General features: G+C 32.4%; 1 protein-coding gene across 1 annotated transcript; it reads left to right on the top strand.

Moving 5' to 3' along the window:
• The first annotated feature begins 1 nt into the window (after position 1).
• Positions 2 to 27,942, top strand: LOC126769422 (tubulin-specific chaperone cofactor E-like protein). The gene is made up of 9 exons (XM_050488186.1): positions 2 to 18; positions 357 to 659; positions 9,686 to 9,937; positions 10,159 to 10,661; positions 11,181 to 11,280; positions 23,627 to 23,811; positions 25,667 to 25,798; positions 26,382 to 26,484; positions 27,250 to 27,942. The coding sequence occupies exons 3-9, from the start codon at positions 9,692 to 9,694 to the stop codon at positions 27,373 to 27,375; spliced, it is 1,395 nt and encodes a 464-aa protein (XP_050344143.1). The 5' UTR covers positions 2 to 18; positions 357 to 659; positions 9,686 to 9,691; the 3' UTR covers positions 27,376 to 27,942.
• Positions 27,943 to 27,949: the final 7 nt, after the last annotated feature.

Here is a 27,949-nt window from a genome sequence, read left to right as displayed (position 1 = left end):
TTCCTTTAATACAAAGTGGTTAGTACAATACTGTTTAATAAAACTTATGACAATATTTAAAATTAACCAAAACGTTGCTATATTGCTATGTATTACATATTTTAAGCCTTCATTAAAAATGTAAATATGTACAAACATTTTACCTTTGATTTAATTAGTATTTTTTCATGTGTTTGTCTATGCTGAATCTAACATTTCTTATCTGGTAACGTCATTGACCTTTTCCATCCCCCCTACAAAACTAGTCAATATTTTACTATTACACACAACAAAGCTAATGTGTCTGTGTGAGTAAAAACTGGTATTGCGTCTGTGCAATGTATTGATGTAAACATTCACTTGTCATTTTATTTCAGAGCGCGTATGAACGTATGGAAATCTTTTGAGAAGCATCTGAAAAAAACATGTAAAGTGATCTAAATCTCTGGTACAGACGAAAACAAGATTTATTTGGTGATAGTGATTTCGGTTTCTCATAAACAAAAGTGCAATAGTGCTCTTTATTACTGTGTTTTCTAATTTGGTTCTTTCTATTTACTTAAAAGTGTTTTACAAAGATAATTCCATTGTTATGAGAAGTGCGAACAAGAATATATTTTGTATGCCTTTGGAAATTCAACATATAAATGAGTAAACTGCTACGCTAAAGTTTTATACCCGTAAGTACATTATTTTATTATTTATTAATTTAATTGTTTTGACTTTATTCTAGCGTATGGTATATTAAATAAAAATGGTACCAGAAAAACATTTTTTACAGATAATTATATTAGTACCTGAAGTAAAAAATAGCGTATAAGACCGTATATAATCAATGTTTATAAGAGTAATTTATTTATTGTGGTATCTACCAATATTTCATAACATTTTAATTTCGATTTAATAAAAAGTAATGTGACGACTAATTTAAAAATGTTTTATCACTTTTATTGATATAAAAATAATAACACATTTTAATTTTTTTTTTAAGCAACTATTATTTTATAATAAACCAGGCACTTAAAATGCGTGCAATATTTTTAAAAATTCACCCCTTTTTTATTTTATAAGTTACGAATATAAAACTAGTCAATACAATAGTCTGCAAAAAGTTGCTCTATGATATCGATTAAGACTGTGACCTAGTTATTTACTTCCTCAAATTAATTTAAAAAAATATTCCTTTTTACGTAGTTGGAAAAAACTACCAAAAGAACTTTACAACACTAATCAAATTTAACGCTTCCATTTTTAAAATCACAAAGCGTAAAATTCCCGCGCATTTCATAATTCTCGTTCAGAAATAGAGAGCCGTCCTTGCTAGTGTTCCGAGCAAAATTAACTTAGTCTACCGCAAGGTGTTCAATAGTTAATCGTTGTGATCTTACTGTTTTAACAAGTCAGTTTTATTGTTTGAATAAAAAAACAAATTGGCGATTGCGATTTGTTAATATTAAATACATATAAATATGTAAATGTTACACATCATTGATCTATGTACATTTTATTATTACTTCGTCTTAAAATTTTAGTATGTAGGTAGTAGGCACCACTTTGAGTTGAGTTTATGTTGTACTTTTAATTTCGACCCAAAATTTGTATAGGTATTATAAATTCCGTTTTAGTTGTGTGGTAAATTACGTCTCAAATTATATCTATATTACAATAACAAATATCAGTAACCTTGTTAAAAATATATTCATCATATTTTTTTTAAATAATCATATTTCACATAAATATACCGAAAAATTTAATGTTACTGTGACTGCATAGATGGGTTACTTACGTGCTTAAAATATAGGTACTGTAATTGTGACGTCTTCAAGGATATTGCCGAGTACTTAATTTATCTTTTGCATGCAACACACCTAGATAGCTTTGGTAATATACGTAATACGACAAATAATTGACCTTCTTTACTTAAATGATTTCTTTATTTGAAAGCTTAGAATTAATTAAAAATTCAGTGTTACTTGCCCGGGCTTGAACCTACGATTATCGGTTAAGATTCACGCATTCTAACCACTGGACCATGTCGGCTCATAGATATTACAATAGTAGTATATAATCATATAACATACGTAATTGTAAATAACAGTATGTTCAATTTCAATCCTATTTTAAAGTATTAATAAATATGTGGAATAATTACCGAGACCAATTTCTTTCATAATAAATTGTCCCTACTTTGCGGAATTCGAATTGCTTGGTTCTTGTTTCCTTGATGATTAAAAACATGTTTGAAGTGTTTAAAAAATACGAGTAGAGTGACGTGGATATTGTAGTTAAAAAAAGTTACAATGATAATAATTAGAAAATTTGTCGCGCAACACATAATTAACCCACTTATTTTAAACATTGTAATAGCAAGGAGTTCCTACTATTAATATTTGAAGTACGAAATTTGAAAGTTCTTGTGTTTTAGTTCTTGTTTCACACATGATTTTTTAATACTAATAGAGGTAATTATGTGTTAATGGAAAAGGTGTCATGTCAAATTATGTGATTTACAGCAGAGCAAAAAAAACCTATGAATTAAATGAATATAATATATGTACGTATTTTTTCTTTCTACAACTTCCATTGTAATTAATGGATAAAATTACTTATGAGCATTTTTAAGAAATAAGTCATTATTGTATACTTCGAGTTCTTTAAAAAAAAACTCAACTTTTAAAAACGATTCTTTGCACTAGCAGTAGTGTAGAAAATATCCTGCATTTTTATTTATTTATCCTTCGAATAGCGCGGGAATGCACGGCTACTAAAACTAATAAATTATATTAGCTAGAGTTTTAAAAGTTAACAACATAGCGAAGCATTCTTAAGACACGGAAACAATAATTATATACTTATTACCTACTGCGCAATATTTATATTGGATTTATCGCAATGGTGTTTGCAAACAGTTTTTAATAGCGGCGGTGAAGGACACGAGGACGATTTTGTCACGCCTCGGCATTAGTACGTGCGATTAGTGATTGTTTTGCGTTTAGAAATAAATCATGTTTTTTATTCTGTTTCAATGATGACAATAAAGTAGTGATGTACTTGCTTAATTTTTTTGGTTTTTGTATAAATATTATTGTTAACCTATTAAACATTGTTGTAATTAATTTTGATGTAAAAAAAAGTATTTTATTTTGTTTAGATAGTTTGTAATGATTTTATTTTGTTTAGATAGTGGTAAGGGTAACTGTAAAGTTATATTTATTATTGGTATAAGTCAAATCTGAAGAACCAATTAAACGATTTGAACAAATTTAACCGATAATGGTCCAAGTACAGATATCGATTAGTTATAGTTAAAGCCAGTCTAAAGAACAAAGGTCTAAGCAGACTCCAGACTAGACGCTAAGGTTCGGCGCCCTTCGTCGTCGCGGCGGGGTGTGCCGTAAGTGGTATACAACATTTATTGTAACTAACTACTTTACGACACAAACTTTCATACTTGAATATGATTTTAACCTACTCTATAAGCTATTTATTTTTTATGGGCTTTGTTATATTTTATAATACGTAACTTATTAAGGTCAAACAGATGTTGGCAACACACCAATATGCAGGGACTTGTTATTTTCTCTCAACCAGTAGCGTAGTTTTATAATCTAGAAAGTGTAACAAATCGTGACAGTTCAATTGTTGATTAATCTATACTCTTTAAGGATAATTCGAAAACCTCTACGTAGATTAATAAGCTTTGTATAATATTAAATTATCATGAATACCTACACTAATATTGTACTTATGTGTATATGTCTGCTCCGTATGTCTAGTAACTATCTTGTACTGTTGCTAATCAAGAGTTCACTCCAATGCTTCAGAAACTACGTAAAACCGTTGGTCTTGCGTCTAATTTCTCACTGTCGCTCGGTCGTGTCAAGTTACCGCCCTAGCGGAATATAACAGTGGGAGTGGGCTATTAGATAGTGTACCTGTGTTTACGCAAACTATTGTACATAATAGTGCAGCTGAGTAGTTGAGTAGCTCCATCAAAAATGCCCGTTGAGACTGAAATCGACTAGGACATTATCATCACTCGAGTTTAGTTTATATAAATACTCTTGCATATAATTAAACTCTAAAACAAAATGCTACTATCGATGGTAGAGTCATTATTCGAGTAGTTTGTAATGAATAAATTTCTGATCAAAGTGGTAACATAAAACGCATACGAACATACGAAATACATTATCTTCTTAGTCTGGACCTCTGATGTTGAAGAGTGAAGAGCGTTGACGTTAAATTGGCACTCGGTTCAGACATTTTCATGAATCAACAACAACATGACATGATATTCGAAACTTTCTAGAAATTTTTAAATAAAAAAAAGATTAAGTGTTTATTTTAAAGTCATAAAATCATATAATTAAATATGTAAAGTCATTATTTATGACACGTTTCCTATCGTAAAGTATAGTATTAAAAATATAATGGGACCTTGGGTAAGCTGTATAACGCATTAAGGTCAGTGCTTTTAAACGTAAACCTTTCAGATTAATTTAAAATTTAGCACTTAGAAATAAATAAGTAAATATATATTTATTATTATAAGTAACTGATTTGTATCTTTATAATTAAGTACACGGCCTATGAGTCAAGTTTTCATCGTACTTTATCACCTATCATGCCATGTCTAATAACAGATAGCAAGATAAATGTTGGCAGAAATAGTTTTTTAACTTATTCAAATACTGTTTAAAAAATGTAATTTTATTTTTGGGGCAAAATCTTTTTAGTCAATTCTTCTTAGTCAACATCAATCATTGTACCTGTTACGTCAGCAATAGTAAGTCTTTACCGCTTCATGACAAATATTTGCGTTAACTATAAACACAATACCGGTTTCGTCCACATCCCGATACATTTCAGAAGTAATTAGTTACATAATTTATTTTTTATTTATAAGTTAGCGAATATGATTTAACTTGAGTAAATCATATTATCAGAAAATATTATTATTTACCTCCGGTTTCTGAAAAATTAATCAAAGTCAAATTAATTAATGGTCGGTAACAACCGATGACGGAATAGGCAACCAATGAGAATTCAGAGTTGAGCCGAATTAGTCAATCTGGGGTTTACCAACGTTTTAGAACCTTGTTTTTTTTAAAGTAAAGTCATATACGATATCGGAACTGCGCCAATATGTGTTTAGTTCTTATCTCCTGATCGTTTACAAATATTTTATATCCAATTGTTAGCGGTGCGTTGACAATGTAAGGAGTGGATTGTACTTCTTGCAATGTATCGACGGACGAAGGTAGTTCTTTTGCTATAAAAATATTTCTCAATTGTCTGGTAGCTTATCATGGTATTAGAATAATGATGTAACTTTCGTTTTTTTTGTTTTTCGGATTCACAAAAGTACTCATCAGATTAATATGAAACTTGATATCATTTTAGTTTATACTTCTAGGATAGACAAAGGGTTATGTTTTAGATATTTTTTCGAAAGGATCTCCTTTTGAATATCCAAGTTACAAACGAAGATTTGATAATAATTATATGTATCTGTAGTATGAAGTATGTTTTATAGTTTTTATAGTAGCATTCGCCTCGAAAGCGGCTTGACTGGCAATTTTCTCTCCGACTTATAATCTGTCCAACTGCAGGGACATTAATAATTATTTCATACCTTTACGCAAATGAGATGACAGAGATCGAGGCTAAAAAAAATATTGCAACGTTTATATATGTAACGTTCGATTGAAACGCTTTTAATGCAAAATGATCACTTTAACAATAAATTACAAAAGCAATTTTATACACGCTACGACTATTCACTTTATACATACATATTTATTAGTTTTTTACGACGAAAGTATATGTTCTGTGTCGCGGGGCAAAACAAACATTTATTCGTGTTTTGTTCTCGTCGACGCTACGAGTAAGTACCTACCTACATCTCGCTGAAAGTACCATTCAGTACTCTCTGTGACTTTTGCTTTGTGTCTCAAAAAGGTGCTATTTTGTTTTACAATATGATGCACTGCATTTCCACGGGGTGTAAAGAATAAAGCTTAACTTTCCCTTTAGCAACTTATATACGGGAGCCTATGAATTGCGGAATTACACGACTCGTTTTTATATATTTAAATAATAATCTGGAAATGAGTTTTATGTATAATAAAATTATAATTCAATCGATAAATAAGAAAATATGGAAGTAATAGTCTGTAAATGTCTGATGAGCTCTCCCCCTTGAGGAGTCAGTTTTGAGCTTGACCCTTGAGGATCAGTTGTCTGGTGATACGGCTTTGTGCAAGCTCGTCTGGAGATGTACCACATACTCATCAGATATTCTACCGCAAAACAGCAGTACTTAGTATTGTTTTGTTCCGGTTTGAAGGGTGAGTGAGCCAGTGTAATTACAGGCACAAGAGACATAATACTTAGTTCCCAAGGTTGGTGGCGCATTGGTGATGAGTAAGTGATGGTTAACATTTCTTACAATGCTAATATCTATGGGCGTTGGCGACCACTTACCACCCGGTGGTGGCCCATATGCTCGTCTGCCTACCTATTCAATAAAAAATAAATAGCTTATTTCATCTGTTCCATCTTATATCCGCGAGATAAACAAATATTAACTACTTGAGATGTCCCCCGGATGAAGCCGCGATGTTCTGTAAATTACACGCGTTTTATCCACTGGACCAGGCTATAAATGAACGTGAAATAATAATATGACAATAAACTTTACAATCGCATGATCGCTGTGACTACAACGATCGCTGTCATATATAGAAAAGATAATGATATCTTTATATATAAGTATATATACATATATCGTGTAATAGATATGACGAAAGGCCACTTTTTTGAAAACAAAAACAAAATAACTTTTATTTATTTAACATTTAACAATAAATAAATTCACAGTTTTCGGCTTTATTGCTTAAAAATATATTACACAAAGCTCAAGGTTTATGCAGCTGGTTCTTTAATGAGATTAAAATCTCCTATCAACCTAGTCCATTGTTTAGTTCGCGTCGACCCACTAATTGAATTCTAAGGCGTCGTCTACGGCTTATAATACAAGATGAAGTTATTATTTAAATTTTAGAACCAAATTCACACTATTAAAATTTCCTTTGTTAGGAAAATGAGGTATTTCTAAATCTAGATTAAAATCAAATAAGAGGTGCTAATAACACTATGGTTGAAGACTATGTTATGAAAGTTAAAGAGATGGACCAGTCGATTTACCACGTGGACCATAAACACACATATTAATTTGTTTAATTTATGTTTAAAATCAATCTCGTACCTTGCGGTGAACGAAAACATTGACGGAAACGGGGAAAAATAGCCGTTAATGTTTGCGTACCCACAAATCTGGAGCAGTGTCATGGAACGAGATCTAAACACTATCATGGAAAGAGAACTTTCCTTCTGCCTTTGCATACATTGACTTTCCTCTCAGTCTAGAAGAAAGTCAATATATGTTGATTGACTAGTTAGTTGCACTAAATATTATATAAAGTATATATTTCAAATTAATCTGAACGGGAAATACTCATCGCTTAAATTAAAGCTTTATGAACTTATAATTTCAAATGTTAAAGTTTTTATTTAATTGTATATGATTTTTATTGATTATATTTACAACGCTTGTAAGGTCGCAACTTTTAAAATATGGATTATAAATAAAACAAATACTTAATTGAGCTTGTAAAATTCACAGCCGAAGCGAGTTGTAACCTTGGGTAAGGTCACGATTTAGCCTCCTATGTGTACGGCTCACCAAAGTACCAACCCTTCTAATATGGTTTTAAAAACGATAGCCAACGCAAACTATATGCACTGAACGCTTTTATATATTTAAAATAAGGAACACACGTGACCAAATACACCAAGATCTCACTTCCATGGAGACTTAAAAAACCATTATATCTTACAATTTTAATTCGCTGCTATGCATGGGCTTCACGTGTTTATTCGTCTTTTAAAACGGAAGCAAGCAAGCAACTACAGCAAGATAACTAAAACAAAGTTCATACTGAAAGTCGTCGCAATTAGAAATCACTTGCAGTTTTGCCGGAGGGCAGCTAAAAGAAATATATTAGCAATAAAAAATACCTTACAAACTACATTTCGTACTTGAAAACTTATAAATGAATTTGGTGCAATATTTTATTATAATATATATATACTATATGTATGTGTTGAGCACTTTCTGGGTATGTGCATCAGCATTGCGCAGTCCACAATAAATGGATTTTCCATCTTATCATCATATTTTTTTTGTTATCGTGTGAAATTTAATGGCCAGTTTCAATCAAGAGATTGGATGAAGTTGATTAAGTGCAGTTACCTTTCTTAATATCGATGTTTTGTAATATCTTTTACGAAATGACAGTCGAAACTTCAATTTTTTCATGTTTAAGTGGCTTAACTTAAACCACTATAATAGTACCCAATAATCAATAAACTTAGGATTTTTATATATTACATTAATATAAAAACAAATATTTTCATTAAAATATAGCTTACATTACGTAATAAATAAAATCATTAACAAATGTTATATTTAATTAAAAATATACTTCATATTAGCGTACAAGGTTTATACTGTTCAATTTTCAATTTCAATTCAATTAATGAAGGATAAAACCCTAATTGTGTGATTGGCAAATATAGCATGTACTTGTTAAGATTGTTTTAATAGCAGTTGCTGAACTTAATTAAGCAAGCCATCAAATAGTAATAAAAACCATACCTGATATCAAATTTATGTTATTACTGACATTATAAAGTTGTTATTGTTAACGACTTTTGTGATAATTATTTGGTGCGTGAGCTATTCAATTTACACGTATAATATGTGATGATGATGACGTTCTCCTGACCGATTCCGGCCGCAGCGGCCATTCTCAAAGGAGGTTAGACAATATGCTATGGAGATTTCACAAGTGTGCATACTCTTGTGAAAGCGTGTGCAAACATTGATGCACTCACTATTCCCTCATTCTTACAATCCGACGGGATAGCGATCTTACTGGATAAACGCAGGACTAAAGGATTCACTTGCTTTTCGAGGCACGGGAGATTGAATACTGCAAATTTCGAACCTCAGTATCTACAGCCTTATAAACTAGCCACTAGATGAATAAAACGATCATATAAAATATGTATAAATAAAACTTACATGCAAGATAAATAAGGAAACAAAGGCATCTTCAAGTATATCGGTCATTGAGAAGTCTATTATCTATAAACAGAAAATAACCGCAAATGGTAATTTAAGTACCTAATTGACCAGCAATACGTGGTTAATTAGATTCTAATAGTATTGTATTACAAAAACTAGGTATGACGAATTGTAATGTATATTTTTAATCATTTCATACACTTTATTAGTTTACCATTGACGTGACCGACGTTGTTCAATTAACCTTGTACTTTAACCCAGCAATTTGGAGTTGAAAATTATCTAGTCGTTATTCTTATAAATTTGACTAACACGTTGAAATATATTTCGTTGTGGCGAAATCATTACAAAGGAAATAATCAAGTACGTTTATAACGAAACTTATGATAATTTTGAATATTTGATTACTGCTGGCTTTATAGTAGAGCTTACAGATATGTCAAAGACGCGATAAAAATTGTATATTTTTGATTTTACATTTTAATCGCCCTTTAGTCCCTTAAATATATATTATATAATATATACTATTAATATATAATGTGTTCACAGGTCAAAATGCCTTCACTTCTAGAAGCATTGGAGCGGAAATATGGTGCAAAAGGTGAAGTCAACCCGCCTTTAGACGATATGCCAGTAGCCATCTTCGTACCAAAACGTTCGCCTAGGCTCAGCGTACCGACTCTTCTAGTGTTGAACGACTGCGACATAGATTGCGCCGGAGACTCTAGTGCCTTGGCTGATAAATGTGCTGACGTGGTTGAACTAGATCTTGCCCATAATAAACTAAGAGATTGGAAAGAGGTAATATAGAAATAAATAAATAAATTTATTAATATATCTGCACAAAAAGAAACTTAAAAGAGACTTCTCACTGAAGGCATTGTCACGCTGCCGAGTACATAATTAATTGTTACGTTGTAATAAGACAATTTTATTGTAAACTTAAACATCCGCGTTTATAATAGCACCAATCGTATTATTATGCATAAATGTAATCATAACCGAACACCATTTATTTATAGGTATTCGCGGTATTGGAACAGACGCCGCGTGTCCGATTTCTGAATTTAAGCTTCAATCGCCTTTCCGCACAACTTCAAGCTGCGCAGGCACTTCAACCGCGCTGGGATAGTCTCAGCCATCTCGTTTTGAACTCTACTTACGTACGTTGGCCGAGTGTTTTTGGTTTACTCAAGGCTCTACCAGCTCTCGAAGAGTTGCACTTGAGCCTTAATGAGTATTCTTATGTAAATTTGAGTGGAAAAGAGGTTGAGGAGAACGATTTTTGTGAAGGATGCACTCGCCTTAACATAGATGTGACAGAACCAATACACGACCGGCTAAAGCAACTTCACTTCTCTGGGAACCCTATCCATAGCTGGCGAGAAGTTTCAAAGCTCGGCTATGCTTTTCCGAATTTGGAATCCCTTTTGGTAAACGAGTGCCCTATAACAACATTGGAGCCAGATCCGTGTGATAAATGCGATGACAATAATGGAAACAAAAAAAGTCACGATGCCTTCCAGTAAGTATAAATAAAAATAATTGTACTGTTACCCTTACTATGATAGAAACGAGTGTTTTTGTTTGTCAAGTCTTAACTAATCAACATAGAAACCTTCAAGAGAAGACCGTATTCATTGCTTAAAGGCCGGCAACACAACTGTAAGCCCTGTGGTGTTGCTGGTGTCCATGGGCGGTGGTATTCACTTTCCATCAGGTGAACCTCCTACCCGTTTGCCATATACATATTTCTATCTAACATATTTTTTTTTATCAACTAATCATCAAGAAATTTTGCATACACTGTGCACAGAAAAGAACATAGGGTGCATGACACCCTTCACGCGCGAGCGAAGCCACGAGCGAAAACTAACACCATACCAAAAAATAGCATTACGGGTTATGAAGTAAAATTTCAATGTTATATTTATCAGCGCGTGATAAATTTGTTTCATAATTATTATTATCATTGACGTACTTGACCTGTATGATCAAACGATTCCTCATTATGTGACATTCATGCAGCTTATCTCCCCATCAGGCACCTACGTTTTCTAAATTTAAACAACACGGGCTTGGCGACCTGGGACGAAGTGGATAGGATTGCTAAGTTTCCTGCACTGAAGAGTTTAAGAGTTCAAGTAAGTGATTATTTGTTTATTATGACTGAACGCATACTGGTTTTATCTAAATATTCAAGACCAAAGTCCCGGATGTTCAATTAGTTGCCTTGTGTTTTGTTTGGATCTTGTAAAAATTCTAATATAGTTTAGTATTTTTGTTCAAGACTAAAAACGCATTTATCGGTAAACATTTTAGTTGGAACTTACGACATTTTATATTTGAGTTGCTCGTGACCACGGCAGGTGCAACTCTGGCGAAACATCGAGCCAAAATAAAAACGTATGATCGCAAGCTGATCAAACCCGAATATAATATGCATATAAAATAATATAAAATATAATTACATGGAGAATGTTTGAAGTATACTTACGGTTTGTCATTTTAATTATATAAATATTTAATATTATTTTATTTTATGCATACGTTGATTTATATAATAATGATAAATAAAACAAAAGACACTTATATAATATTGGTATGAATAAAATGTGGAATTAATTAAAATTCAAGAGGGAATATTGCGGTTAAATTAGTGCGGTGCGGTCGTGGTGTAATTAGGCTGATGAAATAGTTCATTAGCGACCCTAAAATTATGTTTACGTAAAGCACAATAAATCAAGTGTGAAATTATCATTTCGACTTAAACTAGTAATGTTTTATTTTTCATAAAACAAATTTTTTCTTTGTGAAATCGTAAGATAACCAAAGATCGATGTTTAATCCGCACCACGGAATTTACATGTGCTTAATTTATTTACAATTCATATCGAACTCGATCATTAAGCAAGAAATCTTGAAGAATACATAAATACATGTCTCATGCGTTACCCCGTTAACAATGCTCTTAGGTATTGTTAATATATTATTATGATTTTTAATTTTTTAATTTAGGTTAGTGTTCTAACAATTTTAAAAGTCGTGTTTATTTTTAGAATTAAAGTTATTAACATATTTATTAGCACTATATAAATATAAGTCATGATGGCCTAGTGGTTAGAACGCGTGAATCTTAACCGATGATCGTGGGTTCAAACCCGGGCAAGCACCATTGAATTTTCATGTGCTTAATTTGTGTTTAAAAATCATCTCGTGCTTGACGGTGAAGGAAAACATCGTGAGGCAACCTGCATATGTCTAATTTCATTGAAATTATGCCACATGTGTATTCTAACCCGAATTGGAGCAGCGTGGTGGAATAAGCCCCAAACCTAGTCCTTAAAAAGGGAGAGGAGGCTTTAGCCCAGCAGTGGGACATTAACAGGTTGTTAGTGTAATATATAGATATTTGTTCGTGACGTAGTTTTTCTAATTACTTCTCTTAGTGATAGACCAGGTACCTTATCTATTATTGCAACTGCATAATCAATTGCTCGCGCCAATCGTTACATCATCATTGCTTATGAGTTTAGATCGTCCCGTGTACAGTTGTGCTAGTGACTTTTTATGTATTTAATATAAATTCTATTATAATTACCTATATTTTAACGTAATATTATATCATAATATGTATATTATGATAATAAATTTCAAAATGATCGTGACTATACATGACATTGTTTAAATTTTTTCCATACAGAATGTATTACTATTTTGAAAAGTTTAAGGCTCTCTGCTAACACCAGATGAAATCCTATCAAGATAATAAGATGTGCTTACATATTCTCGATAGCGAAGTCGAAACTCGCGATCGCAGCAACTTCTATTTAAATAAACAATGATCTTGTCAAAATTCCTCTTGAAATTTATTTAAAGTTGTCCTTTTTTTTTAATTTCGTACAAATACCGTTACCTTCTGTAGATCTTTATGTAAATTTTATATATTTATAGGAAACTTAATCTTGTTTGGAAGTCGTTACATAAACCATTTTAAAATAATAAGTAATTAATAAATATTTACATACGTATCGAAAGTAAGCCGAAACAATTCCTGTGATTTATCGTTTCTTCCCGACCGTCCAACGAGCAATTAAAACATTGTATATAATGCGAGTATGGTCCCTCGGGAACACGAGATCATATGGGTGAAGGTCTTCCGGATTTAGTACCGTTCTACTTAGCGCCGGCCGCTGCGCTTGCGCAACCTAGCCGAATGTAACTCCCTTTCGCATTATTTCAACATTGTGTAAATCACTCGGAATAGTATGTGTTATTTGACTGTGTGCGAAATTATTATTATTACGTACATAAGTACCAATAGCGTTTTTAAGACAATTTGAAACATTGTTTTAATATAATCTTCTAACGTTACGAAACCGTCACCAATTGTATAATTTCGTATGAGATCTCTGTAACGGCTATGACTTTATTCTTTTTATTTCTTTTACTAATATTTTATCATATCATTAGAAATGACCTTGATCTTATTACCCTATAGCTTAGTTTATTAAATTTACATATAAAACGTTTAGTTTTAAATTTGGAATATTATGAAGTTAGATTTGTATGATTTCGACATGATCGTCACGCTACTGGTGCCGTGAAAGTGTTACTGCTCGTGTGTTGTTCGTTTATCATACTCGCTCTGAATGACACGCATTAAACAACCCACCAACGATATAACGCCGATGATTTTACGTAATATTATAAGATTTGTTCATATACTACTAAACATTAATATTCAGATGGCTTTTCTGAATTTGTTCATCTGTACTTTATAGGAGCTATTCCGTTTACGATTTTTTTTTGTTTCCATGGATAATATGATTAACTTTCCGGCCTGATACCAAAAGCTATTAGCAAAATAAAGCGATATATTGCATTATTTATAATTAAACTAACATCTTAACTTGTCAATGTAAAAGTTATGGGTTTCTAAACCTTAGCCTTACCTTGCTACTGTTTAAAATTTATTTTCAATGATCTGGTCGATAAGTCCTTATCGTTTTGGGTCACGTTGGTCATTTTCGGAGATTACATAAATGCGTAGAAGAGCAAACACAGATGCACTCTCTTTTCCCTTAATGGGATGGCATTATTACACACTACAGGATAAATATATATGTGTAGGCCCATAAAATACTGCCAACTTTATCATGTCGGGATGCGTCTGAGGAATCTTCTGATAGAAAATTCCAATTATTTTTATTTGCCCGTCCCGCGGACATGCATAGAATCCGGTTCCTCTGTATTACCATATAGATCCAATATTATATTAAGCCAGATCGACGAGCCAATATTTAAATGTATTACATAAATGCAAACATTTGATGTTTTATTTCTAATAAAATAATTTTACAACAACTACCGAAATGCACTTTACATTTCGGTAGGTGAATAAACAAATTCTCATCGTAAACCTCGGTGATGGTGGTTGGCGGTGAAGTTGAAAATAAACAAGAAGAAAAAACTTTTACTTGAGTTATACTTTGTTGCTGGAATAAAAATTCCAAACTTGGCAGCTAGCTATAAAATACCGACTGAAACTTTTTAACTCGGCTACGATTAAAAAATGCTTAAAGTATTTTAACTTATGCCATAAATGCACGTGGCGCGACTGCCGGCCATTGTTTCAATGAATGGGAAATAAAATAAAAGAATTGAAAAAGGGTTCGACCGAATGATTCATATTGAAAATGAAATACTTAATGCGTCACTATGCAGTTCGTTCACATATTAAGTCAGTCATACTGGGAGAACGAACTCGATACTGACTTATCTCCACCTTCTTATTACTTATATGGTATTTTGGTCCTTACGTCTTTAACTTATCATAATTATTTTATTCAAAATAGCTTGCTGAGAAATTCAATTCACTGTCGAGTTTTAGTTCATTCTACGAGTAAGCCAGTGGTCGACCTTCTCGCTATACCTTTCACGATTTAATGCTCATCTCGATGAGGAAGGTGCAATGATACATTGCAATTAGCATTAGATGAAGTATATATTACGCCAGGCAAAAAAATAATTAGTGTTAATAACTAGTTTTATTGCTATAAGGAAATGTAAATTCTTTTATTCGTATAGTTCATAAGAATGTACGTATGACGTAAAGTAGTTTCATTTATGGTACTTTTATTATATTAGAATAGTAAACTTGGTGGTGGAGCTTATGTGTTTGATGGTAGTGGGTTATACAAGCCCGTCTTGATGTGGTAACGCAAAACATATTCCACCGCCAGCAATCCTTAGTATGGTTGTGTTTTGGTTTGAAGAGTAAGTAAGCCATTATATAACACAAGAATTATTATTCTTCAACACTACTATAGGCACGAGAGAGAAAACATCTTAGTTCCCAATGTTGGTAGAGCATTGGCGATGTAAGGAATGATTAATAAGTCTTACAGTATCAATGTATGTTCGGTGGTGACCACTAACTCTCAGATGGCCCATTCGCCAGTATGCCTACCCATTTTAATAATAAAATAAAACACTCAATTGGATGGTCCGGATTTCAACCCTTGACATTCAATTATAAGATTCTTGTGAGATTGAGTAGTTACGTCAATTTGTTGGGAATAAAATGTTGAATGAAAATTGAGTAGGTAAATAACCAATGTTTAAAATATATTTTTCATGTTTAATAATCAAGTTTTAAAAAAATTGATCAGTAATTTGTGCACCTTTAAGTAAATAAGAATTATTCGTTATTAATATTTTATTTACTAAAAACCTTCCAATATCAATACATACCTATATACATATAAGGTAAGGTAAGGTAACCATTAAAATCGTTCGTGAAACTATGATAAAATAATCGCACATTGCGAGGGAACTTTTTATAATATATATAAATAATATAATAAAAAACACAGGAATTTATATTCAGTTATCTATTTTTATATCGTATGCAAAATTCAGCCAGGAATTAAAGTGAACTTGACCTATTTGCTTCTGCTGCAGACATTTGAGGCGCGCTGTAAAATTAACTATAGTCCTTGAACCATTAATCAAGTAAGGTCGAAAATGTTTACATTTTATCTCTATGTATTAAACATTTCCGTATTTAACAATATCACAATGTCGTTTTACATACATATCTATTTTATTTAAGATCAGAAAGTGAGGTTTGTTCATAGTCTACTGGAATTTCGAATCGAATAAGCGATTTTAAATCAATAATATTGGAATTCTAATTCTTACTCTGTTAATATTCTAAAGATGTATTGGGAAGTAATAAATCAAAAATATATAGTAATTAATTAATATAAGATTACTATTAATTCGTGTGATTATCGCTGATATAACCTATGATTTACGACGGTGCTTGGTGAAAAAGAACGTCATGAATCAATTAATTAATTAACAATTGCATATCTAATCGAGCGATCAAGTGTCGAATTTCACAAATTAATATTAGCAGACTATTATATAAGTACTATAGTATTGTATACAAAATAAGAACACATTGAAATTATATCCCGGCAAGTTCATGTTAAAAAAATTCATCTCGTTTTCGGCGGTAAGGAAACCCTTAGAAATAAGTACGATTTGGGAATTCTGACACATGATGAATATCCCTCAGTAGAATGGCGTGGTGATATACTTTAAAATTTCTTAGGAAACCTTGGTTTTTTTTCAATTGTCAGTTAATTTAAAGTACGTAGATTTATTGGTTGTAAAATATTTTTCAAATTTAAAACATTCAATGTCTTCTATTGGTTCTTTATTATAGACAATAGGTTTTTGTAGTGTTCGATGGCACTTTGTTTTGTGAGTTAAGCAATGTTTACAAATTGTTATAATATGGAGAACGCACTCTTGGCTTATGACGTAACTTTATCCTTGACCCTTATATATGGTATATGCAAAACACAAATAGAAAAATTGAAGCGAAATTTTACTTTATATCGTATAGCAATAATATTAGTTATCGCATGTAAAATAGTAACGCCTAAAGAATATTGCTATAACATATTGCTAAAATATCATATCGCTTAAATTATCAATTCGTTTTTTAATAATATCGATAATATGTCTGCAATAATTAGCGTAGAGCTGATTATTAATTGTTGAAATTGTCTTGAAATGTTTACTTCGACCGAACTATTAAAAAGCTACTGACACTTATCTTTTTACGCAATAATGTATGCATACAAAAAAATTATGTGTCGGTCATTTCGAAATAGCTAACCTTTGTAAAGGTCCTTACAGAGACATCTTAGTTTCCAGGGTTGATGGCGCATTGGCTATGTAAGGAATGGTTAATATTTCTTACATCGCCAATGTATTTGGACGATGGTGACTACTTACCATCAGGTGGCCCGTTTGCCCGTTCGCCCACCATAAAATTAAAAAAAAAAAACGTCAACAACTTTTCATTTTGAAAATCACCAATGTTGAATACCAAAACGTTACACCTAATTTCAAAGTTCATCGCCATATAAATATATCAACAATTTCCTAAAACGCAATATCCACACACAGAATAACCATAAATAATATAAAGTGTGACTTGTATTTTAGCTAATTGAAAGATTACCTGAGTTCAAAGAAACCAGTTTATGAGGTACACGTGAATCACATTGACCGATCAACGGTCGTGTCTGTTCCCCAACCCACGCTGTACAATGATATTCAAATGTCTCGGAAGCATTATACAAACAAACATTTTGAAAGGTTTATTTAAGCTCACTTGGGTCGTGTAACATTGTCTAAAATTATGTTTTTTTTAACGTATTTGGTAGGTAGACTGCCAAATGGACCACCTGATAGCAAAACACCACCGGCCATAGACATTAATATGAACTGTATGAAATATTAACTATCCTTTACGTCTTCAATGTGCCAACAACCTTGGCAACTAAGTATTATGTCCCTTGTGCACTGGCTTACTTATTAATTACACTGGCTCTCTCAGCCTTTAAACCGGAACGCAACAATACTAAGTATAACTCTTTAGCAGTAGAATAATTGATGAGTATGTGATACCTACCCAGATGAGCTTGCATACAGCACTAAGCCCTACAGCTAAGTTATTTTTCTATAATCCCAAAACCAACTAAAGTAATTAATAAAATAACTTTTACTCTGTCCTGTAATATCCCGTAATAGTGTTTTTATTGTTTCATATATTACGACTTTATTCGCAATAAAAACAAAGCTGTTTTTAATGTAGGTCGACTATTATTATTTCAACAGAATTTTTAAGAAATATTCCATTTTATTATTGTTTAGTTCCTTATATATTTGTAATCATCATATGATAATTATGAGACATTTCGGTGCTTGTTAACGCAATTTTAATTGTGAGAGAATCGATAAAGACAATCCGGTCATACCAATTTGCCAAGTTATTTGTAGGTATGTGTTACAGATTTTCTCGAAGCGATAATATTAGTATTATATGTTACAGTACATTAACAACACGTAATGTCCCAATGCTGGGCAAAGGTTTCCTCTACAATTCAAGAACAGTATTGGATTATGGGCTTATTTCACCACATTGCACCAATCTTGACTCCTGTGAAAATCGATAACGCTTTCCTATAATTATGTCACAAATATGTTAAGCTAAAATTTTTATGAGTCACAATTTACAATATTTACATTTCAATTACAAAATAGGATCAAACATATATTTTTTATCTGTAACAAATCGTTATTGATAGTTAGAGTGGCTTGACCTAAAAACTCCCCTCATATTAAATCCCTGACTTCGAGTTGAAAGGCAAGGAAATACCTACGAGAGTTGAAGTAACACACGATGTCTTTTGTCTCTCACTGCATAGTAGAAACAGATATGCCTTAGTTGGATATGTAACCGGCGTGCTTACATTAAGGAATGAAAATATCAAAAAAAGTCAGCGTAAAAAATGTATACTAAGGTATGTTTACGTTAATCAAATAAAAATACTTTACGGCGGCATTTATGCAAAGGTTATGTTTAGACAATTGATTCTAAAATACGGGTTCTCTAGAACACAACATAATTTCCGTGTACTAGCCGACGGCGCTGACCTATGCATGCATTACCTTAATAGCTAGGTCAACTGTACAGACTGTACTTTCTTAGACGTATCCATTTTGTTTGTTTTATACAGTAGCAATTGTCACCAGTTCGTAGTCAAGAACATGAAAAAAATAAAAAATATTTTAAGAATGTTTTTTCTTTGTGTAAATATTATGATACCTACGCAATTAAATTGCGTATTAAATTTCTTATCGCGTATTACGTGTATACACTTCTAAATCCTTAATGTAAATAAACTATGATGAATCACAACTCCGTGACATAAATCGATTCATTTTTATAAAAACATAATAAATATCTTTTGTGTGCAATCAATTAATTGATTTAATTTTATTGGTTATTCAATTATTACATACATATCTCATTTACGTAAGTGTATGACTTCATATTAAGTTCAAAATGCAAAGATGAATATACAATAATATATATTTTCTTTAACGTGTATACACATTTCGTTTGAAATTAATGGCATAGAACGGTTCTATTACAACGTGGTACGGGGCGCGGGTGTGATGTATGAAAATTCGTATTTACTCAAATGCACTTCCCGCCATTTCACGCAATACTAATAAATTGGGGTGGCCATGCGTGCGCGCTATATATCCTGTACGCGGGTTAATAAATGCACGAGACGTGTTCGCTGCAGATGTTTCCCGGTTAATTTATATATGATCAATTTTATTTTGATCGAACTCTAAACGTATGAATAAATATTAATTAATTTGAATAAAGACAAAATTTTGTTTTCTATAAATTTGTACTTATTTTTAGTAGAATTTAACAATATGTGACGTTGTAAGAAATGCATTTTACATATTATTCGTTCTACTTTAAATATAAAGAAAAGTTTTTTTCGTTTTAAAACCTTAAAATAACATTGCACAAAACAATTTGCGATTTACGAGCTCGGCAAACAGTACTGCATTTTTATTTATTTTACAAAAATACGAGGTAAATACGTACTCGAGTTCTACGTTGTTTTTACCTAACTTTTATATAAATCTTGGTGTTTATGCAAGAAGATTGTAGATTTTAACTTTTAATTATATAATATTAGTGGGTAAAATGTTACAAGACATAATGTAGCAATCAGTGCGCAATCTGATGAAGCTTAAACGTTAACCTCCTTACTTATAAACGTTGTTTAGTGGGTTATTAGTTTAACAATGTTTGTGTCTTCTTCTTTCAAATGATAAATCAATAGTAACAGAAAGAGCGAAATAACTGCCTTACTTATAAACGTTGTTTAGCTTTAGATGATTAGATTAAGAATGCTGTGTCTTGTTCTTCGGAATGTCAAATCAATAATGACAGAAAGAGAGATCAGTGTTTAACGAAACGGCCGCTAAGCAAAGTTTATAAAAGGCCGTAAATTTTTTTTTTTTATAGAGTAGGAAGGTGGACGAGCATATGGGCCACCTGATGGTAAGTGGTCACCAAATGCCCTTAGACATTGGCATTGTAAGAAATGTCAACCATCGCTTATAGCCAATGCGCCACCAACCTTGGGAACTAAGATTTTATGTCCCTTGTGCCTGTAATTACACTGTATATTATATACAATTATATTTGCGAAATAAACACTCGATAACAATCTATCTATTATAATTATAATATAAGATGTTTTTGTCTCAGTTAATTAAAACTAACGGAAATTAAGGTCATTCATAATTAAAATTCGTATTTTTTTTAATTTACGATGTGCATTAATAGTATTGAAATGCGGTATTCTTAAATTCCGTTGGATCTAATGCATGCATAAGTCGTTTCGTATTTTCCGCGTTCCGTTTTCGGTCAAAACAAGGTAGCAAGGTTGAACGCACGTTGCAAGAAAACAAAGGGATTTATTTATTATTACTTATCTCCGTCTGATGACGTCTGTACTCTTTAAATTAATTCTGCATTTAACCTTTCTCTATGATTAATAATCCATTTGGTCTGTCTGGCTATAAATATTTAAGATTTATCAACGTAAATTTTAATCATTTTAACCGAGTTCTTGAAGTTTTGTTATTTGACTTGTTTATTACAAGATCATTATTTACTTCGAAATGGCGAAATGACTTAATAGATTTTAATAAATAAGGATTTCCAGCAGTGTTGATGTTAATTATATTATTTATTTTATTAATTATATAAGTGTCGTGATGTCCCAGTACATGGAACACGCGGATCTTAACCAAAGAAAGCGAGTTTTGTTCCGGGTAAGATCAATAATTTGTATATTTTCATCTTGTGCTCGAAGACAAAGGAAATACGTGTAAAATGAAAATCTGCTACATAAACGTTTATCACCAACCCATAGGGGTGGTATGAATAACTTGGTGAAATAAGATCTACACTTTCTCATTTACAGGGGGGGGGAGCCCTTCTCCGAGCGGTGAGACATTTACAGCCTGTTAGTTCTCTTACTGATACTGAAATAACGAATAATTTTTCTATTTTATAATTACCTTTATTTAATGCTACCTACATGTCCTTCGCACGGGTAGAATAAAGGCCTACCCAGAGCATATTTATTTTTTATATAAGACAACAAAACAAGGAACACACCAAGGAATACACAGGGTAAACATACAAACATACATTTTTATTTATATTGGTTGATAACAGTAAAACGCGCAGTTTATCCATTAAACTGAAATTAATGAAAATATATGTGTGCACGATAAACTTGTGAGTGGTTGTTGCTAATTTTGGACAATGATCTCAACGGACTGACATTAATCTTAATGTAAATTGTTATAGGTTCATACGAGTGCCAATAATGGCGATCTCGGCTTTCGATAATAATTTATCAAACAAAAAGAACTAGTACTCATTTTATTTCCTTGTTTATTTTCTGTTTTCATGCAAAAAACTATTAATCCGATTGATATGGGACATTGCTATTATTTTTATAGTTTCAGGTCGCACATAGGCTACCTATGTGTAGAATTTTAATATGTTGCATATATTTTTTAACATAATAATATCCTGGAACATAGCTTAATATACTTATTTAGTTAGAGAGAAACTTTTGTCGATGCCCAAATTATTACCGATACACGAAAATTTAGTTAATGACATTTGTACCTCTCTCTATAATATCAACAAAATATCGTACATATGTCTTGTGTAAACAAATCATAGTAAATATTTTTATATTAAAAAAGAGGATAAAAATAATGACAAACCATATTTAAATAAACACATGAAAAAATACTCGGACCGTGTTGTGCGGGGCATTATCATAGAAGAATAGATCGAGTGGCGAATGGTTATAAAATATCTTGGGACCGGGAGTCTTAATATTATTTGTAGCCTAGGAATAATATTGTGTATTTTTTATTAATATTAACAATGACATAGGTACCTTAAACAATATATATTTAAATATACAAGAAGTAGATACACGATCGAGTACTTTCTGATCGAAGGCCAATGGCGGGCAGTTTTTTTAAACGGTGACTCTTAATGGAAACTAGTATCATCGGACTAGTGATGAAAAAAATCCCTATACAATGAGACATGTCTTATTATTATTATTTTTTTAATATGACACCGCCTCATCAACCGTCGTTAAATAAATCGTGACTTCTTAACTCAATAAACAATTTTGTAAATACTTTTTGTTCATAAACAAATGTGTTGTTTGTGAATTGTTCAAATATATATACTTTGCTCGAATGCGAAACTGGCTTTTTAATTGTATCCAAATCATCATCATCATTCATACGTAATTAATAGAGGTGCCCTATTCCCAGAAGTTCTGTTTTCCAAGCCAGACAAAAATATCTAAAACTATTAAGGCAAAATTGTCGTCTATATCAACTATTCTGCATATATAGTACTTAAGAATTATAACACAAATATAAAATGATATTGCAAAATAAAACAAAGTTGTGAATAAATGTTAATATTATATAATGAACTGTTATTTACATATGAGTCGGCGACGTGATTTAGACGCATCCGCTCTATGATGAAGGGGAGCCGTAGTCTTCCCGAAACATGACAATCATTGCTTAATACGGATCGTAAATGAAACCGGGTTTTATAATACACTTTTTGGTTTAATAAAAAAACAGCAATCAATAAAAATCTACATTTTAGAACCGTTTTGAGTTGAAATAATTCGCAAAGAACTTCGTTCCTGACGGAGATCCCCCGACCGCACAAGTTTTTTTTGTTAATTTCTTTGTTTTTCCCCCAGAATAAAATCCTGGCTATCCAGTGATTATTTAAAAAAAAATAGATCTTGGCAATATTTACAAGGCAGGTGGTTTTGTAAATGTTTTATGCAAAGTTTTTAGGTTGGGAATGGGCCCTCTAATGGCTCGATATCACCTTTGTTTATGACAATGGCGCTGCTAGTAAGATAAACTTCTTACTCCGTCTATGAGACGCCTTGAGATGATGTTAAAAGCAGATAAAAAACTAAAGTAACTGACTGTAATTCAATTTATTTCCAGGGCTGGCCGCTATGGGAGCGCTTTGAGTCTACGGAGCACGAGCGACGGTTGCTGCTAGTGGCCCGGCTACCACACGTAAGAACACTAAACGGAGGAGGGACAGTGCCACCTGAAGAACGAGACGCAGCTGAGCGTGCATTCATCAGATACTACATGGAAAAACCGGAATCGGATAGGCCTGACAAGTAATAAAAAACTAAAGTAATATTAAATATATATATTAGGTCCCTACATATGAAATTGGCGATATGTACGGGAGGAATGTAAAGTCAATTTTTTTTTTGTAAAATATATTTAATTAAATATATTAGAGTACGGTGGATGTCGCAGACATTCTAATTGTAGCTCATCTAACTTAGTGGTTGTTTGTTGTGCAGTGTGTGGTCTTGCGTTGTCGTGAAGCAGCAGTGGCCTAGAGCGATTGACCAATCTCGGTTGTTTAGCAGCTAGTTCTTCCTTCATAGGTTGCAGATGCTGATAATATATATCTGCCGTAATCGTTTGGCCAGATTTTAGAAAGCTGTAGTGAACGACACCGGCGCTAGTCCACCAAACACTCACAAGTAACTTTTTCTGAGTCTATTTTCGTTTAGGGTAGGATTTGGATGGGTCTCCAGGGTTCAGCCATTACGACGAGCACTTCCGATTATCGTACAGTATCCACTTTTCATCACAAGTAATGATTCGATTTAAAATTCCTTCATTATTGTGTCGGTTGAGCAAAGTAACACAGCAGTCGACGCATGTTTGGAAGTTCGATTTTCTTAATTCATGAGGTACCCATCGTAAAAGTTTTTTTACTTTCCCGATTTGCTTCAAATGGATTAAAACATTGATCACTTACCCCGAAGCCAGCAGCTATCTCTGAAATGCTTTGTGATGGATCCGCTTCCACAATAGCCTTTAATTCTTCATTTTCCACTTTGGTCTCCGGCCGTCCACGGGGTTGGTTCTGAAGGTATTATTTTTTGCGTATTTTCTTTTGCGACACCAGGGCCGTACACATCATTAATCCTTCGAGCTATTTCTGCAGCACTGGTGCCACGGTAGAACTCGTACTCGTAAATATACCGATATTTCATGTTTTCCATTGTGCGGTAATAAGCGACGCCAAAGAAAAAAATAATGAGGAAAAAACAAATGAATGACTGTTTTCAAAACTCAAATGTACCAGCTTAATGAATTTATAAATTTGAATTTGGAATTCTTAACCAAAGAGGAGATATTTCAGATCAATGTGGTCAGTACGAGAAAACGCTAATTTCATATGTAAGGACCTAATATATTTGTTATTTCTTTCTTTACATAATAACATTTAAAGCATATTTAGAGAACTTATGAGTTTTGTAGAGCGAATTTTGAACAGAATATCTCAAGCATAGCAAATACAGGTCATAAGTTAAAAAAAAAAGTTAGTAATAATTTCGTCAAACCCAATTTTTGGTCAACATCGATATATCAGTATAAAAATCCAAGTCTGACACTGTTTCACTATAATTTATTATGCAAATAACATATCGTCCAAAAAAATATAGGATAAGTCTTGATTGAGAAAGGCGTACGAATATCAGATTTATAAGGAAGTATCGTAGGTGGTTAGATGATGTGAAATTAAGGTTAGCCTTAAATTCAAAACGAAAGATATGAGTGAAATTTTTTTAATACTGTTTTATTGCTTATTTTTGTAACTGACCTGTGACCTAAAATGAACTGACGGATGAAACTCATGTTAAATCGCTTTATTTTATCGCAATACACTTGATGTGGCCTTTATCTTCTCGTAATTTTGCTTTAATATTGAAGCTAATAACACAATGATAACTACCTGGCATTATGACAGTAGTAAATTTATTTTCGTTTAGAATTAATGACAACATTATGTGTACGGTTAATTGTTGGAGTGCAACGTTACGTGCAATGCAACGTTTTTATATGTTGGAAAGCAAATTTACTCACGCGAAAAATTTACGATTTTTATTTTGCTTTCATTATTGTACTTAATAAAAAAAATCACATTATATAATGAACAACTCATTTCAGATACTGGGAGCTGGTCGGAGTACACGGTAAGCTGGACCCGCTAGTGTCAGTGGATCTGCGGCCGGAAAAACGCGTGCAGATCACCTTCACCTGCGGAGATACCAGCGAAGTTCGTACCGTCGACGTCTACAGGTAACACATTCTAACACCGCCGCATGACAAAAATAGTCTTTCTCCTAAAGATGGAATCGAGACTTTTCCAACATGCTATTTATTCACAGTGAATTGGTGGGTTTATCTCCAAATGTCCATCTCCATATCCTATTCAAAATGGTGTTTTCATCTAGCAATTAGTTTATATTAAAATATAAGATATTATTACTTTATTATATAAAGCTTATTATGAAATTGTAAGTGTAGTTTGAGCTAACATTGGTACGACAAAGTCACGATGAACACCCTTTTTTTTAACGCTCGAAAAACGCATTACGCGTTTCCCCCACGGGAACAGTGGGGGGGGGGTTATGTGGGGCTCGCCGGTGTCCAAAACGCCGAGTGCGCCCCGAACATCGGAATACCCACTAAAAAACCAGCGGTACCCTTTCCGTCTTAACAAAGAGCGCCACGTGATCGCTCTCGCATGCTACCGTGGAAGCTGAACACCCTACCTTAGAAATGTAACGATCGCACCTATATATACTGTGATAATTAGATACGAATAAAGAAAATTTGAGTGTGAATATGTTCCAAATACTAACGTGTAATATTGTCGCAGGACCGTGTCCGATCTGAAGACGAAACTTGAACGACTTGCGGGATTCCCCGCTTCGAAAATGCGACTCTTCTACGTCGATCAGGATTTAAGAGATATGCAAATTGTAAGTATTTTAAAATAAGTAACTGACGTCATTCATGACGAATCAAATTTAAGATAATAGTAATAATTGTATTAACCCTTTGAGTGCAGTTTTAACAGAAATATTATCTTATTTTTTTTAAAAAATACTTGAAAAATAAATGTTTTAACATATTTATTTACTTTAAGTATGACGTACATTGCATTTACTACTAATATTCATTATTATAGTAAATAAGAACTTTACATATTCTCTATTTAAAATCGATTTTATTAAATAATATTAATCAATACCAGCCCATTACAAATAATTTTACTGCCCATAATTAAATAAACTTAAATGAATTATTGTGTAATTCATATCAATAACAAAGGCCACAGTATAATATAAAGATAAAATTGAAGACAGCTAGAACAGTGGTACTTACTGGTGGTAAACCTTTGTGCAAGCTCGTCTGGGTAGGTACCACCCACTTATCAGATATTCTACTGCAAAAAAGCAGTACTTGGTATTGTTGTGTTCCGGTTCGAAAGGTGAGTGAGCCAGTGTAATAACAGGCACAAGGGACATAACATCTTAGTTCCCAAGGTTGGTGGCGCATTGGTGATGTAAGCGATGGTTAACATTTCTTACAATGCCAATGTCTATGGGCGTTGGTGACCACTTACCATCAGATACCATATGTCATCCGCCTTCCTATTCTATAAAAAAAAAATTATAATAATATTGTTTGTTGGGTCTGTGTTTTCCAACCAAATTATTAAACTAAATATGTTATCTGTCCAGGGTCCTGAGGAGATGAGATTCCCGACAAAGCAGCTATATTCTTACAACATCAGGTCGGGCGACGAAATCATCATAGTCTCTAAGCTAACACTCAAACACTCGATTTCGGTTAATTCAACCGCATAATGTCTCCGCACACTATCAAAAATTAAAACTACCGTCATTTGTGTTACAAAAGAGTGGTCAACATGATTCAAGTAATTTTTTGTTTGATTTTTCTTAAATGCTTATATTAATTGCTTTTTCTTCCAAGGGTCTTGCGTACTGTGCCAAAAGGTTCTAGGGTCACACCTAGCACAAATGATGAGCGCAGTAAAATGTAATCTATGTAAATTTGTTGTTTATTAACAAAATAATTAACCTAGCCATATTCACTTCTATGTTTTTGCATATTATTCGTCTGTAAGTACATAAAAATACTCAGACATATGACGGTGGTTTGAATAAGAAGTTTTTAATGTATATTTAATAGATTCCTGTCAAAACTATTACGTAATGAAATATTGTACCTACTAATCTAATACGTTTTATTTGTAAAATAGAGAAACTTTTAAATCATTAATTGTCAATGTGTATTAAAAATTAAATTAATTGTTGTCACAAAAAAAAAATTCATTAATCAAGAACAGAATTTTGAATACAAAAGGTTACAAATAAAAGTGAATCACAGTACTAACATATCGGATAAAAAAAAATAGAA

The sequence above is a fragment of the Nymphalis io genome, chromosome 7 (genome assembly GCF_905147045.1).
Source record: "Nymphalis io chromosome 7, ilAglIoxx1.1, whole genome shotgun sequence".
Classification (NCBI taxonomy): Eukaryota; Metazoa; Arthropoda; class Insecta; order Lepidoptera; family Nymphalidae; genus Nymphalis; species Nymphalis io.
This window is presented reverse-complemented; position numbering and strand designations above follow the sequence as displayed.

Excerpts from the sequence above, each read along its gene's own strand:
- LOC126769422 (XM_050488186.1), top strand. The coding sequence starts at position 9,692 with ATGCCTTCACTTCTAGAAGCATTGGAGCGGAAATATGGTGCAAAAGGT. Across the intron at positions 10,662-11,180 it reads AAAAGTCACGATGCCTTCCA|GCACCTACGTTTTCTAAATT; the intron begins GTAAGTATAAAT and ends TCTCCCCATCAG. Across the intron at positions 23,812-25,666 it reads GAATCGGATAGGCCTGACAA|ATACTGGGAGCTGGTCGGAG; the intron begins GTAATAAAAAAC and ends AACTCATTTCAG.